Source organism: Mauremys reevesii, linkage group 4, assembly GCF_016161935.1.
Source record: "Mauremys reevesii isolate NIE-2019 linkage group 4, ASM1616193v1, whole genome shotgun sequence".
Classification (NCBI taxonomy): Eukaryota; Metazoa; Chordata; order Testudines; family Geoemydidae; genus Mauremys; species Mauremys reevesii.
This window is the reverse complement of record NC_052626.1, coordinates 95,914,812-95,932,159: the sequence shown is the minus strand read 5'-3', so window position 1 is coordinate 95,932,159 and position 17,348 is coordinate 95,914,812. Positions and strand designations below refer to the sequence as shown.

Below are 17,348 nucleotides of genomic sequence, written 5' to 3'. Positions count from 1 at the left end.
AATAATGAATCAAGGAAATTTAACATAGTAGTTGTTGAGAATAAATGTGAAACATAAAGGTACTATTTCTATTAGAGATGGACCTGATCCAAAATCTAGACTTGATGGACTTTTTTGTGGCTTGGCACTTTACTTCTAATGGGTTAATTTAAACTTTGGTTGAGTTCTGATATGGATGTGAGCTGTACAAGTCAGGCCATTCTTTTAATTTTTAAGGTTGCTTTTCCACACATCACTGTACATTTAGCTAAATCCTTTGATTCCAAGGAAAACAGTTATTTCTCTCCCAGAGTGTGTCTCTGGAAGTAGTTAGTTAAAAGTATAGACAAAAGAATTGTTTATCCAAGATTTCATCTACATTTGAGTGGGCGGGTGGGATGAATACAGAATGGCCTCGTTTAGATCATTGAAGATGGTGCCAATTTTAAATTTAATTGAAAACAGATTATCTGTCACCTACCAAAGAAGAGAGGAAAAGATTTCATATGTACTCTTCCTGTAAAAAGATATTGTCAGTTTGGGACTGCAGTAGGAAATGCTAGAGTAATGAAGAAACTAATCCGAAAATTTAGGTTGAATAACACATAGAATCAATTCCAGTAAATGAAACCTTTGGAACCAGCTTGGCAGTTGGTATGATCAGAAGCTTGTCAGTGGTGATTGTAGGATAAACATTTCAAACTTCTAAAATACTGCACTAATCCATTTAATATATCCCCCAATTTGGGATAACCTGAAATGTAGGGTATTTCACAATGTTTTTATAATTTTGGATAAAATACATCTTTATTTCTGTGCAGGGTCTTTTAGGCACTCCTCACACCATCGTATTTGGGTACTTTGCCAATAAATTTGTCCTCCGTACCCCTGCAAGGTGGGGGAAATACCATCTGCATTTTGTAAATGGGAAAATAAGACACAGAGTGGTTAAAATTAGGATTTTCCTTAATTTTACTGGGAGTTGGTGCCTAAATTTCTTAGGTTGCTTAGAAAATCCCACCTAAAGTGACTCACTCAAGATCATACAGGAAGTCTGTAACTGAGGAAATTGAACCAGATCACCTGAGTTAACAGACCATCCTTTGTCCCTTTTTGTCCTGTAGAACTCTGCTCAGGTTCTTTAGAGGGTGCTCTCAGTGGCTTCAGCAAGGGCTGTAGGCGCATGCCTTCAAAAAAAACAACAACAACAAAAAAAAAACAGTCATCATCATAAGCTCAACAGTAAAAGTGCCAACTTGTGGTATTGGCCATACTTTCTTTTAGCTGCACAGTAATAATCCCACAACCACATATGTTCCAAGTACTATGTCTCAGTAACATAGTGATGTTACGTCATTTCTTCATTCACGACCGATAATATCACCACACTGTTTACCAGAAAAAAGATGAGCTAGGAAAAATTTCATAGTGTTGTGCTTCAGTGTAATAAGACATACCCTGAGCAGCTATAGTTTGTATATAGACAACAATGGAATCGGCATGAGGCAAACACTGATTTGTGGTAAGGCTGTAGTCTTTATAGGTCTCTTAGGCCTGGTCTACACTAAGGGCGGGGGTCGAACTAGGGTACGCAAGTTCAGCTACGCGACTTACTTACCCGTCCAGACGCGGCGGGGTTGAACTCCGCGGCTCCAAGGTCGACTCCGCCACCGCCATTTGCGGTGTCGACCGGAGCGCACGGGGAGTTCGAACTATCGCGTCTTGATTAGACGCGGTAGTTCGAACTCGGAGAAGTCGAACTCACCGCGTCGACCCGCGCGGTGAGTATGGACCTGCCCTTAGACTCATCAGTTTCCAATAACAGCATATTATCTTTGTGTAAGTGTAGCCCGTGTACAGTAGACAAAGGAAGCACTCATTATTGACGTTAGAGAGAGACTTTTACCAGGGTCTCTGCTGGCCCTTAATAGGTACAGCCAACAATCTCACATTTGCTCACTAACTTATTCTTTTTCCTAGTTCTGTATACAGTAAAGCATCAGAGGACTAGAAAGGTTTTGACCTAGCATATTAGCTCCTTGAATCTTTCATACTGTATTGTAATGATGCTGACTAATTTAGAATTTTCTGGAACAAGAGATGCTGTTGTACGTTTAGTATACACTGACAAAAGTAGTAGATTGTCATTAGGACATTTCCATTTTAATTGGCTCATAGTCTGTCAGTAGATACTTGGAGTGTGCTGTCTACCCACTGGCTGCGATTAAACTTCAGATTTGGCTGAGTAAGTGCTACCATTAGGATTAACACCTTGCAGCTGCACAGCATGTCTATACCCTCAAGGATACATTTATTTAAACATTTTGGCAAGAGATTAATAGGAACTTCAGTCCAAACTGTAGCCCCAGAAAATGTATGCTTACAGTAGAGATCATTAGCATGCTCAAACAGAAGACACAAGGAAATTCAGTATTAGCCTGTAGTGGAAATGAAGGAAGTTCTTAAGTGCAAGCAACAGGTAATTTCAAGTGGCTGTTTCCTATGGGCTATGTCCTCTGCTAGTATAATTTGGTGCTGCTTGGTAGAGTTCAGTGGAGAGAGATCAACTGACACCAGCAGAAAATTTGGCTCTGTATCTGTCCATTCCAGAGAGTGGACATTTCACTGATTTTTATGTCATTGTGTATATTGATCATTTAAGGATCAAATAGTCATATTCAGTCTGTGAATTTATAGTAGGAAAACCTTTCAAAATGAGGGCACAGTCCTAGAGAAGAAGGATGAGCCTGTAGTTACAGGACTAGCCTGGTGTTTGAGAGGCCCTGTTCCCTGCATCACAGACTTCTTGTGTGACTTTGGGCAAGTCACTTAGTCTGCCTGCCTGTCTGCCTCAGTTCTCCCTCTGTAAAATGGGAATAATGGTTCTTCCCTGTTTCACAGGGGTGTTGTGAGGATAAAAGGATTAAAGATTGTGAAGCTTTCAGATACTATGGTAATGGAGCCATAGAAGTACTATAAATACATAGAAAACTGAGGTGCAGAGCACCTTCAACTCCTCAAACAGGAGAATGACTCCTCGCATGGGCACAGATCAAGCATGACACTTAACATGTACTTTTAAATTTATACACAGGCTTCAGTGCTTTGCTGGATCAGGGAGCTTACTTCAGGCATCCCTTTTTTTAAATTTTATTTTGCAGAAGAAGGTCTCGTCACTTCTAGTTTATTTACAATTCTTTCTTTAAATCAGAGCATTTTCCTGTCTTTTCTTTTCAACACTTGTCTCCTCTTCCATGTGGCTTCTAAGGAGAATGCAGCCATTGTCCAGTTGACAGCTGATTCGATTTGTTTTCATTGCTATGAAAGTGTAGGTAATAATTAACAAAAGGATTGCAAATCTGTATAGCATCCAGTCTTTTGTTTGAACTGGCAAAGCTCTTCATCTATGGTGTTTACATGAGCCTACCAACAGCTTGTCACTGCTCATTGTACTAGGTTCATAACGTTTCTTTTTCAGAGAAATGTTCCTTGGGTAAGTGCCTAACGGGCCTGATTCCACCACCTTTAATCCCAGTGAGCTGTACCTTATTCTGACAAATGTCACTGAAATCAAGGTGCTGTTATGTAAAGTACTGTTCAGTGTGAGTGAGAACCAGGTTTAAGCAGAGAACATTCAAATTGCATAGTATATTTAGGCCCTCATCCCACAAAACCTTGTGTGTTTTAACTTCCTGCATTATGGGAGAAATGCTGGTCCCACTGAATTTAATGGGAGTTTTGCCAGTTTTGTCTTTGTAAAACTCACGCTCAGGGTGGTCCCCTTGACTTCATTGGGAGTGTTCACAGTGCAGAAAGTTCAACGGGTGTGTAAGTCGTTGCATGGTTGGGGGCATTAGAGAAATTCCTAACCGTTCTTATGAGAAACAGCAGTCATTACAAATTAATATTTTAAAATGTCTTGTAACATTTGTAACCAAATGTTTGGTTACAATATGCACCTAAATGTAGCACAGATACCGAGACTAATTTCTTTCTACTTCAGGATGAGGTGGGAATACAATGCAATTGTTACATAGAAACTTGAAAAGACTGCTGTTCAAAGAAGTTTGTGACAGATTGTGGCCGAGAGATGTCTTATTAGTAATGGGCTTTCCTCTGATCCTGTTGGGCAATGATTATGCTCTTTGAAGTGTGAGGAAAATTAGGTACTACTCTCAAGCCTGATCTGTAAAATTAGTAGTGGTAATTTACCCATTACAAAGTTGGGCCAACTACATAAAAAAAAATAGGAATTTAAATAAATTTTCACATGATTGTTTAGAAGAGAGAGCCAGCCCAACATGTATTTAAAGGGCACTGTTGTCTGTAAAGCATGATCTCCAGGTACTTAAATAGTGTGTGTTATGGCTATTTTAAAGGAACTCATCAACTTGAAATCAAGTCAGTTTCAAAAAAGGAGTTAGTAAGAGTTTCACAAACTATATCTGTCCCTGAATATCCAGGTCCATTTTTGTGATTTAACATTTTCCATGTTTTTTTTTAAAAGTTTTTTCTCTTCCTTGTTGCTATGTGGAAAAAATGCACTGACTGAGTATACAGAAGAAACAGAAAAACTGACTGTACACAAAGTGCAGTCAAATGCCAAACTAAACACACCAATATAATACACCAAAAAATTGCTTCTCTCTCATCTCTCAGTTGTAGTAATTTCAGGTGGTAGCCATTACAATGGTAGAGAGACAGTTTTCAGGCAGAATGTGGTGTGTGTATTTTTTAATGAAGTGTCCCTTTAAAAGTTTGTCATGCTAAACAAAGCATGTTTTATCAAAATAGGCTTTAACAATTGATTTTTCATTTGGATCGGTCTAATGGTATGCCAGGCTCTGATTTAACTCTAGGCTGTGTGCGCAGGCAAGAGAGGTTCATTCCCGTACAGATACAATTTCCCCAGTCTCTCCTGTCCAAGTTCTGCTTTTCCCATTAAACAGGAACCTCTGTTGTGAGTCACCATGGCTGGACCTATGTTGGGTTCCATTCAGCTTATAAAGTAAGACGACAAGGGTTGTACTAGCAACCTGAATGCAAGGGGACCTGTTACCTGGATGGAGGAGCAACTTTGAAATAAGATGAGCTGGCTCGCAACACAGAAGAGAGGCAAAAAATTGAGGTGTGAATTTTCTTACAAGTTAAATGAAATCTCTGCAGTCATGGAGCACATGACTATATATGGATGCTAGCAACCACATAAACATCAGGGGCTAGATTCACTGGAGTTCTCGTTCTCTCTCTCTCTCTCTCTCTCTCTCTCTCTCTGAAACAGACCAGTGTGAGTGTAGAGTTCTTAACTTGATAACTGGCCAATGTTTACTCAAAGTGGACTTTTAATGTTGCAGTCAACATCTGAGTGAAGACAGTGGACTAGATCCTGGTCTTTGTTCCAACTGCTGTGTGTGCCACTCAAGCAATATAAGAGGCAGAAAGCCAGCTTAAATGTTATTCCTCTGGAATATGAGAACCACAGATGGTGTAGAGTCAGCATAGTGTTGAACTTTTGGCTAGGAAAAGGGGGTGTTTGGGAGAATTGTAGCAGCTCTGTCCTCTAGGGATCCCCAGCTCTTAGGACAGCCTCCTGGGGCCGTTAAAGCCAGGAATAAGTTGGAGCAGACTAGTGGCTGCTCTCATTTCCACTGGGGGCCAAACTAGTTCCTCTAGCTGGCCCCAAGATTGGTAAGGTGCATACGTAGCCTCCTTTGAAAGCCCCTGGGCCCTGTGCGAAGCACAGCTGAGTTAGTGTGGCCCTAGGCACCCCTGTATTCACAACCTACACACTACTGCAATAATATTTGTACAAAACATGTCTTGTGAGGTTCCATATGAAATCTAACACATGCTGGTTATTAATATAATTGTAAAATGCATGTGTTAATCTTATATGGGATGTTATGGATTCCCTGTGTATGATGTTACTAGAACACGTTGAAGACAAGACAGTCTAGCCTAGGTACATGTGATAAACAGGTCTGTCCTAGACAGAGAAATGTGGGTTTACCTCAATTTACATATTAGCAATAAACAAAGCCATCAAGCTAACCCAGCATGGGTTATCCTGAACTTGAGAGAGAAAGAATTAACATGGCTTCTGCATCCCAGGGAGACACGGGATATTGAATCCCCAAAGCAGCCTTCTTTTGACATGCCTTAGGGATATAAAGAACAGAGCGCAGCTCCATCTTCATTCTTCACCTTAGGGGACAAAGAAATCAAGTGATTTGATCCCTGTGATGCATCCTGGGCAGTAAAAGGCTGGAAAGGAGACTGTGAGTGAGAGAACAAAGACTGTATTTCTATATTAAGTTTTAGACTTTTAGATGCAAGCTTTCACTTCTATGTACTTGTAACCATCTCTACCTTTAGCTCTTTTACTTGGGATTGAGTGATACCTGCTCTGTTGTTAATGAACTTGTTTTACTTTCATAATAAATCTTCAGTGCTGTGTAAGTTAAGTAAACTGTGTGCTTCTAGAAAGCCGACAGGTTGGAGTCTTGTACTTTGCAAAGGCCGTGAACCAAACACTTCCTCTCATTGCACCCTCACAGAGAGACTGGTCTCTGAAGAAGAACGATTTAGGGGTGAATTCAGAGCTGGTAGGGTACTAACGTCAGCTTGGGAGGAGTAACAAGGTTGGGCAAAGCCAGGGTGAGGCTTGTGGGCTGCAACCAGGCTGAGGTCGGAGCTCTGGACCCAAGATGCACAGCCATTAAGTCCTTAGTTTGAGTTCTTTGCCTCTCAGGTACTTGGGGTCACTCTTTTATTTTCTTAGCTAAGCACAATAGATCCTGTTGGGAAGTCCACAGTGGGCCGATATGACAGAAGTAACCAAAATATGTTCTCTTCACCCCCACACCTCCTGCCACACACTCATTGTCCTTTCCTATCTCTACCCCTTCCATTGTCTTAAGCATGTGGGTGTTTCTCACTGTGACTATAGTATAGTCCAAAGAAGGACCCTACAGAGATAATACCCTTCCCAGGAGCAGGTCATGTGATCAGTTATTGGTGATCACATCACACTTCAGATTTTTTTAGATGAGCTGTAGCTTCTGTTGCTGGGGTGTGCCAGATGTCTGTCAGTACTCACTATCTGAAGATAGATGCTGTCTTCGATTTTGTTTGTTTACCATGATTTTATACGTTGGAGGCAATGGAGGTCTAAATTTAGCTCTTGGTGCTATTAAGTTGTACAGAGCTCTCATTGTTCTGTGTGCTCCAGCCCTGGACCACATACCTTGGATTAGTCTGAAATGATCCGCTCTGGCTGTGATGGAGGCTGATATATCGAAGGACTCTGAAGACGGCCACTTCCATCTTCATTGGAAGAGTCAAAGAGAAGATCTTATTCTATGAACAGAAGCTGTATTTAGTGATATTTTTTTCTTTCATCTGTTGTAAAGAATGGGAGCAATAGGACTATAATAATGAAAGCTGCAGAGCCCTCTGTCTGTGAAAGTGTATTGATTTTAAGGTATGTGCAAAATTAGATTTAAAGAGCTTGACTATGTCCGTTTAAGAAGTGTTAGATGCTGTGCTCCTAGATTCTTTGGAGCCCAGGTAGTCCATAAAATGACTACAAAATCACATATCCTATTGCTCAGAGTCTGCAATAGACTGAGTAATGACACTTAATCAGATTGGAACAAAAGGGTACCGCAATCACTCCTGCCATTGGGGACTGGGTTTTATTATTATTTCTTTCAGAGTTCAGCTGGATTTAGCTAAAGGGGCAAAATACAAATGCTTAAGCCAAAAGAATTGGTTTTCATTTTCAGTGAGCTTCTGAAAGGTTCTGTACTGTAACAAGGAAGCTGCTTGAGGTCACGGAAAATAAGGACATGGAAGTTGTACCACAGCCTGTTTGTGATTGTACTCTGTGGTTCAGTATAATGGATGGGGGAGGGAAGAAGGATGGAAGGAAAAACAATATTCAGGTTTCCAGGCTAGACCTCGATACTGGTAAGAATATGCATATATGATACTGCAGTATACATTCCCAGCCACAGTTGGAGAGCTTTTCTGAGCGTGCCTTTTGTGTACAGTCTAGAAGATATGTAAGATTGCAGATTGAGAATGCAAAGGGAAAACTATGATAATTATAGGCAAGGAACAGCTGCTCAAAACTGTCCTACAGGCAAACACTTGAGCTGTATTATAATATTTCTGAGGCAGCCTTTTGGTTATAACACTTAGGCCCTCAGCTGGTTGTTTTCCATGTTTAAACTGGACAAGTACTTAGTGTTTGAGTTATAACTATTAGTTATAATATGCAGGAGTGATGAATTAACTCGTGTCATGTATAGAAAACCTGTGCTGATACAACTTAAGATGGATTTATTTCATACATGAGAGAACAGTCCTTGATCTAGACATTTGGTCTGATTCTCATTTCATTGAAACTGGAGTAAACCAGGGCAAGTTTAAGATAAATGGAGTAAAGCTGGTATAAGTGAGAGGAGAGTCAGACTAGTGTATGGGTCAGTCTCTCGCAAAGTGGGCTTGTAGAATGCTGCAAGGGAGAGCCCTGGGGTTTTTAGCAGGTAAACAAAAAATTGTTTTGTGTGTGTGTGTTTGTTCATTATCTCTAGTCCTCGTGGTAATAGGTGGGTAACTAGAGGTTGCTAGTAAATTTTCATTGTACTTTTGCAAGGTGTTATAGCTGTATGATGCATCTCCTAAGGGAGTTGGGCATTTCAGAGGGTGACCAGCACCTATCTCCTTTAGGCACTTCTGAAAAATCTCTTCTGTAAAGGAAAGAGCACTAATTTTGAGTCTTCATTTATTCTGCGTGCATTGGAAATCTATGGATCATGTCAGTTGATTGCCAATAGAGGTTTCTCTTACCCAGACTCAGTATTCATACTTAGCTCTACAAGAAAAAATCATGTTCTAAAAAGACCGGACCCATTTTCCTCTGCCCAGCAGTCCTGGTTCACCAAAAACTATGCAAAATACTTGCCAATAAAGGGCTTGGGTTCCCCTAGATACTTCTTCACATTTAATTACTCAGATGCATAGTTTGTGTGTATGCGGGGCCTTCAAACCACATTACCTACCTGCTGCTCGTCAGCTGAAGGGAATGCATCTAGCAGACAAAAAGGAAGTCTTGGCCTGATCCATCCTTTTTCTTCAAGCTACTTTAAAGAGACCACACAAGCTGTGGGAAGAGAGAACACAAATTCTTTCAGGCTACAGGCAAAGGGAGTGTAGTGCTGCTTCTCCCCGCCACCTGGCTCCCTTCCCAATGTTTGACCCTCTTACTGCCTTTTTCATACATACCTCTCCAACCATCAGCGGCAGCCATCTTTTATGCTCCTCCACACTTCCACACTCCAGCTCTGGCACCCCTGATTCCCTAGCCCATGACCAAACGCTACTCATGCTCACTTGTCTGTCCCCTCCCAACCCAACTCCTGGTTTGGGGAGTGATTTATGAGCCATTGGATGGCCCAGGGGACTGATAAGATGGAGTGAAAATGACTGCGTGGCAGCCTATGTGAACTGAGTTTGGAGTGGCAATTGGCATTAACCAGCCAACTTGTTGGCAAAGATCCAAGCAGTCATGAAGACTTGAACTACCCCTCATCTTTAGACTTGCTCCCCTCAGGTCTGGGTTGGTGCAGACTGGTGAGACTCTATGGGAAAGCTTGTACTGCTGCTGCTCATGCTGTTATGTATGTGCTGTGCGGTTAAATACAGAACATCATTCTATGGCAGTGTCAATCTGGTACCTGAATAGAGTGTTACCATATTTTAAGCAATGTAATGTTAATTATTTTTAGAAGCCAATGAATAAATGATCACAAGTATTTTGGATCTGAATCTCCTCCACTGAATCCGTCGCTTTTCATTGCCTATGATATCATGAAGTATGTTTTCATGTCCTTTGCTTTTTTTAGACTACTACCTCAATATAGCAGATGAACCTACCTCTCCTAAGAAGCCTAAGAATGCCCCTGAGCACTATGACTTTGAGAGCAGGTGTTCGGCCCTTTCCTCTGATTGGACTTCTGTGAGAATCATCCCAGAGGAAGAAATGACAGAGCACAACCTTCTGGCCATTCGAGTCATGGTAACCAGTGATGGGAGCAGGTATAACCTATAACAAAAAAAACCACCACAAAGCTGGGTCTGTTTCTTCCAGGAACAAGTTAACCACAAAATGCAGTGCCTGGGTGTCTTCAGACTGTGCTCATAAAACAACTGAATACAGCACAAAAAAAACCCCAACAGAGAAATCAATGTAGTCCTTCCTGCAGCTGTTGACCTCCCCTAGACATATGACCCACTTAGCAGGGAATTTCACATCCCACCCAAGGGCCTGAGTCACATGATCCCTGATCTAACCAAGTTCAGCTATTCATTTTCCAGAAGTGACAGTATATCGATTAGAACAGTGGGAGTACATTCATGGCAAAAGTGAGTCACATGACATGCCTCCTACCTCTCAGAGAGAGGCTTCCCTGCCTCAGTTCTTCTGGTCATATGATGGGCCTTTCCATCCTTGTGGAATTAGAAATCTCATCATCCTTTGAGACTTTTATAAGGAAGCCCAAGTCTTATATAAAAATGGAGAGAACATCTTAGACTTCTGTGCTCAACTCTTGACAGAATCCTGTAGAAGTCAACTTGCACCTCTACAATAAAGGCTAGATCTGCATTTTTCAGTGAGAGCAATTCTGCCGACTTAAAATAAAAAATCTGTTACAAATGCAAAAACCTTTGGTTAATAAGGAGCATTATTAAAATTATAGAAATCCTTTAAAATATCCATTAACATTCTTTTAGCGTTTGCTAAAACTGGATAATGTGGTCTTAGAAAATAACTTATCTCCTACAAATGTCTTGCATAAGTCTGCACTGTGTCACATGTCTGGCTATATCATTTAATGTGCATTTCAGACAGAGGGGGAAAAAATCCATTCCAGGATTCATCTGTTACTGCCACAAGGGTAAACATAACTCAGGGGAGGAAGAAATTCAGAGTTTCCTACCTGTTTGATAAAACATTTTGTAGTATGGAGGCTTACCGTGCATTATATGTTTGGAACTGACAATAATACAGTGTGAGGGACAAGGTGGGTGAGGTAATATTTTTGTATCGGACTAACTTCTGTTGGTGAGAGAAACAAGGTTTTCTACAGCTGTGTAAGCTCTCTAATCTTCTAGGATGGACATGGCTACAACAACACTGCATACAATAATACAGTGTGGCTGTTTGTCCTCTCCGGTGGCTGGGCCACATACAGATGTTTGACTCTGACCTGATGTATCCGGTCCTTTTGCTCAGGCAATAGAGACTTATATTTTCAGATCCAAAGGTCTTTGATTTAGTCCCAGCAGGAAACCCAGCCTAGGATGGTGTTGCATCTGTCATCAGAATGGCTTGCGCCAACTCTGCTGATATCGCTTTCCTGGTATTAGACTAAAGCTGTAATCATTTGCCTGACATACTAGAGAGGGTACTTCAGTCAGTAAGTACTTCACTTGCCTAAAAAGGGAGGCAAAATGAAATAGCAAGTGACAAATGACATTCCATGATTTAACGGTGCATTCTGCCCATGGGATTCTCAGTGGGAAGGTGCAAATGAAAAGCTAGGTAAAATATTACTTGCGTCACAAAGGCCATTGCTTCTTAGTACTAGCTTGAGATACTTATGAATAATGACCACCTAATGAGTGAAGATCAGAGGACAAACCTCATACTGTGGTATTTATACTTTTGCCAGCCAAGAAAAATAACTATTTCAGTGGGGGAGATTGTCCTTTTTAAACAAAAAAAAAATATATATATATCAAAACTAGTGGCATGTCCATTTTCTTTTCTTATGGCACAGTGCCCAATCACAGTGGTCTATCAATCTCCGTTAATTATCTTGACTATCAAAGACTTAAACAGGGTTTAAATAAAAATAGTTTTCAGGCTTTGTTCATTTACTAGAAATCAAATCTGATGCTCTAAGAGGAATCCATCAGCTATTGCAGGGGCGGGCAAACTTTTTGGCCTGAGGGCCGCATCGGGTTTTGGAAATTGTATGGAGGGCCAGTTAGGGGAGGGGAGCATGGCCCAGCCATCTGCTCCCCGCTTGCTTCTCCCCCCCCTGACAGCCCATCCCCAGGACTCCTGTCCCATCCAACCCCCGCTGTTCCCTGATGGCCCCCCGGGACTCCTGCCCCATCCATGCCCCCTGCTCCCTGTCACCTGACCACCCCTGCCCCTGACTGCCGCTGCCCCATCTAACCACCCTTCCTGACTGCCCCCCTGGAGCCCCGCCCCCATTCAACCCCCCTGCTCCCCACTCTCTGACTGCCCCGACCCCATCCACACCCCTGCCCCCTGACCACCACCCCAATCTCCCCAGCCCTCTCCAGCCTCCCCTGCCCCCTTACCATGCTGCCTGGAGCACCAGTGGCTGGCGGCACTACAGCCACACACCATGCAGCACAGAGCACCAGGTCAGGCCGGGCTCTGCAGCGGCACTGCCCCAGGAGCTCACAGCCCCGCTGCCCAGAGCATTGCGCCAGTGGCGGGGTGAGCTGAGGCTGTGGGGGAGGGAGAACAGTGGGGGAGGGGCTGGGGGCTAGCCTCCTCGGCCAGGAGCTCAGGGACCGGGCAGGAGGGTCCTGCAGGCCGGATGTGGCCCCCGGGGGCCGTAGTTTGCCCACCTCTGCTTTAAGAGTAGTGAGGTGGGGTTGTAGCCTTCTGCTCCTCCGAAATTTCTTCTACCTCACCTTCCCCTTCTCATCTTCTTCCCACACTATCTGTGCTACAATCATGAACCATCCACTCCTCAGGACAAGGACTCACTGAGCCCCCTGTCTACTCCTAACAAATAGCAATGCACCAAGCTCATGTCAGCCCAGGGCTGTTAGCTGCACGAATAGGGTGTTAATGCCAGTTCCCAGGTGGTCATGAGACAGACTTCAACAACCACCAACTTCATTCATATCTAAAGCCTGCTCTGTGGCTGCCTGGGGAATTGGAATATACTTCCTGGGTGGGCCTGACTCTGGCTGGATTTGCCAGGGTTTGTGCAACAGTAGTTCTTGTCATGAAAGGGGGAGGGGTGGGGTTCCCTGGCACAGCCTCAGGGAACTCTAAGGAGGAGTTTGGGTGGTGGTGGCCCCTGGGTTAGCCCCACTTGGGAAAGCTTTTTAGTGACATTACTCTGCCTTCATTCATCTGTTTGGACAGGCAGACATGGTGAAAACCTGCCTTTCTACTCAACTTCAGCTTTGTTTATGCTAAACCATTTTCTGAACCAACTCCAAATTGAACCAACTATTAGTATCTTGAAAAGGTCAGGTTAAAACCCCAATTCTGGGTGTATTCATGCTCGACCCAAATGTGAAACACTGGCCTAATGTCTAATTGTGTTTATCATTGTGCTGTATTTAGCATGTACCATTAAAATCACAAAATAAAAATAATAATAAACTATTATTATTATTAAGGAAAAAAGCCAGAAATTATATTCATGTTACCATTATATCTTGTTGCTAGCATGATGGGCATTAGACATTCAGGTATTTCCCTCTCTTCGTTTAACAGCAGACTTGTAGGAAGACACACTTAACTTGTTCAGGACAAAGAAGACCCACTATAATTCAGAAGGGGATTCTGACTCTCAGCAGCATGATTTCAGGCTTTGAATATAATTGTCCATGACTATCATGGTCTTAATCAGAGTTATAAAACTATTGGGACTATTGCAGTTTTCAGCACGTTGTATTGTCAGCAAATTACATTCCCGGAGCAAAAAATCAATGTGGGGATGGAGGCCAGCTGTAAAAAGTCACATTATATCACACACTTTGCTGTCAGGATTTATTGCATTAAAGGTGATACTTGTAATTAAATCCATAGCATGTGTTTTCTAAAATGTTTGACTTACTTTATTTTATATTTTTAGTTCAGAGCTGGAATCTGATTTTTATGGTGACTCATCGAACTCTGAAATTAGTGAAGGACAGATCTCATTGCCTGAGCCTGTGTCCTATACAAACCCCATAAGAGAGCGTGCATTGCTGACCACCACTTCTGTGAAGGAAGAGGAGTGCCGTGAAAAGTCCAAAGCTGCCGATGGTAAGTGAATCCACTGTAAATAAACTAACCCAAACCAGTCATGCTCCAGCTACTTAGCCTGTTTGCTGTTTCTGAGGGTGTTGTCAAAGCAGATAGGATCTTATTGGTATTATCAGTGATGCAGTAAGTATTTATAGGTTATAAACTATCTTAATTCTTTGGAAGACTTCTTGTGACGGTTCACTGCCTCTAGATACTGTAACAGGATCCAGCAAAATCCTCTTTTCCCTCTTTACATATTGTTTCAATCAAATAACTAAACCCCTATGAACCAGCAGTGTGAACGTAGGCTCACATAATGAAGGAACTGTTCAGTCCAGGACACTGCAGAATTCTTAATTCTGATCTTGATTCTAAATAGTGTTGTGAGAGTTTGCACAACAATTAGGGTTGCCAGTTTTGGTTGGACGTATTCCTGGAGGTTTCATCAAGTGACATCTTTAATTAGAGATTTATCTTTAATACCTGGAAACTCCAGGACAATCCTAGACTGTTGCAACATTAACAACAATAGGAGTGATCTTATCTACCCTAGAGGGCTCTACAGAAACAGACAACAATGCCTTGGTATCAGGGTACCTAAAGCAGTTCTGTCCACATGCTTAACTCATGAGATGAATCCTTTACTTGTGACATAATGTCGATAGAGGCCCATACAATACATGCGGTGTAGCCTAGGCATAGCAGGGCTGAGTCAGAGTCCTTACGGGAAGCACTGAGGGTGCTCAGTTTAATTTATTTCTAGATCTGTGACTGATTAGGAGTTTTTCTCCATTGAAAATATAATGGGGGAAAAGTTGTAACCAGAGCAAAGGTGATTAGACACTCAGGAGCTGTATACATAGGCAGTTCTATCTGGAGCCAGAGTTAAAGGAGAAATTCAGAACTGGAACTGGTTTAATAATTTAAAAAACTCAACTGTCTATGAAGAGCTGTTGCCAACTAGTAGAGGCTATATCATGTTGTGTGGTTCAGTCATAACAATCTGAGGCCTTGAAAAATCCTTTGTGGGTCATGGCAGAAGAAAGAGGCTTGGCCAGGGTTTTGTTCTGTGTTTGCAACCTGGAAGGGGTAACACTAGAATCTGGAGGGCACTTTTCAAGGACTTGTGGCAGAACAAGAACATAGGTAGATAAATCTCCATTGCTGCACCATTTCCACCTACCAGCAATAGGAAAAGAACTGGAGCAGCCTCCAGCAAGGCTTGGAAGAGGAATACTGTCCTGCTTTTAAAGGGAAGTTCAAACCCTATCCCCCTACTCTTAACACAAAGAAGCCAAATGCAGCCAGTCTGAAATATGTGTAACCCCCCAACTTCTCCAAGCTCATTATCAGAAGCAAGCTCCTCACAGACCAGGACCCACCAACTCAAAACTGCACCAGGCCCTGCCAGAACAACAGATGCAAAACCTACTTATATATCTCCACCGTTACGATGATCAACACCCCCCACAACACATCTTTCAAGATCTATGAATCCTACACATGCCTATTACAATGTGTGGTGTACTTCCTCCAGTGTACTAAATGCCACAATAACAGGTGAAATCAGAGAATCACTACACTGTCGAATGAACTCTCATAGGAAAATGATAAAAGACAAAAACACCTGTGGGTGAACACTTTTCATAGAGTGATTGCTCTATATCTGACCTAGCAGGCCTCATCCTCCAAGGAAACCTGCACAAACTTCCAAAAGATGAGCTTGGGAGCTTAAATTCATTACTCTGCTAGACACTAAAATCATGGACTGAAACAGACACTGGATTTATGGCTTATTACAATCGGTAACCCACTAACCCCCTCTTTTTGTTCTATGACTTCAGAGAGGTTAACGGGTCACCCCACCCTGAATGATCCCTTACAATATGTGCTAAACTATTTATGCTAAACAACCTGTTCCACCTTGCATTTTGCTGTGATGCTTGGAGTATCTTTGTCAGACCTCAAGAACAAGCTCTGTGTAGCTTGAAAGCTTGTCTCTCTCTCTCACCCACCTTGTCTCAGCTTGAAATATCTGCAATTAATGACATAGAACCCTTGGCTGCAGCATAAATATGGGATGTGGAGGAGATGGAGCAAGAAAATGATTCAGCAGGTGTTTTTTCATTTGGAGATTAGATGTTGCAGGCGGGAACCAATAACTTGTTTAGCTGCAGTGGCTGCATAGTAATCAGGATGGATTTGGGATGAGTGAAACTTTTCTGCTGGGCTAGGGAAAAAAAACAGACAGAGATAATGTTGAATAGGTAGATAAATTGTTAGAGGGAAAAATAAAAGAAACCCATCGTTTAAGATTAAAGAAGGTAGGAAAGAATGATGGTATTAGAGTAAACAAACCAGAGCACAAAACAGGAATGAAAGAGAGAGAGTGCCAAAATGTCAGGAAGCTTTTGCTGTTTCTAACCTCCTATCCTGTCTCTCCCCCAAGAACACCTTTCTACCAAAGGTCCCAGGCATAACCACCAGACACTACTGAACTAGCCCCATTACTGTGTGGACCAGATATTTACCATTGCAAAGGCCTGGTTTTGCTATTTTTACCTGGATTTAACACGGTCTGGCCTCTGTGCAGACTGTATTGTAACCAGATTTATGAAGCTGCTTTTACTTTAGGCCTAGTCTGTACTTGGTGTGTTCAGTTTCTAAAGGTTGTTAGAAGAGGATAAAATCTGCCAACGCTCCTGGATGTCATAATGTTGTTTCAACTTCAATTTAAAATATGTGGATACGTTAAACACAATAGTATTCCTGGAATTCTTAACAGCTTTTACTTTTAAATAGGAGCACTTTATAGTTTGTAATTGGCTGGGTTCTTTAATTCCCCCCTCTGTCCACCCCCACTCCCCACCCCTGCTTCACTGTGTTCCAAGCTTCTGCTGCCTTTAATGGGAGGTTGCAGAGAGGAATACCATGTAGCATTAACTCCTCTCACTATTCCTTCGTGTGAGGGGACAGTGCCAGCACGTGACATAGTGGCAGTGAACTCTCAGGGAAGTAATTTGGTTTAAAAAAAAAAAGGCATGCTTAATACAAAAGGCAAAGAATCTTGCATATCTTGTTAATTAGCTCTTTTAATAAAGAGTTCCTTGTTTAGTGCAACAATGAATCACAACACATGCCCACCAGAACATGTCCACATGTAATATAATGAGGGCAGTCCTCTCTCCCACTCCATTCTATCCAAACTACTGCTTCTAAAGTCATCTTCCTCTCTAGTCCCTCTCTAGTCTATATCTGACCCATCAGTCTTCATGTTCAGTGGAAACAA

The 17,348-nt window shown here is 42.2% G+C and overlaps 1 protein-coding gene across 18 annotated transcripts in view; it reads left to right on the top strand.

Moving 5' to 3' along the window:
* The window catches only part of MICAL2 (microtubule associated monooxygenase, calponin and LIM domain containing 2), a 193,326-nt gene that overhangs the window by 131,430 nt on the left and 44,548 nt on the right, over positions 1–17,348 (top strand). For all 18 annotated transcript variants that reach the window (XR_005597517.1, XM_039534214.1, XM_039534216.1 and 15 more), the window contains 2 exons: positions 9,891–10,083; positions 13,905–14,077. Coding sequence is in view for 17 of the 18 variants with exons in the window: in XM_039534214.1 (XP_039390148.1) it covers positions 9,891–10,083; positions 13,905–14,077 (366 nt within the window). In the remaining variant the exon portion in view is untranslated. The remainder of the gene's footprint in view (positions 1–9,890; positions 10,084–13,904; positions 14,078–17,348) is intronic.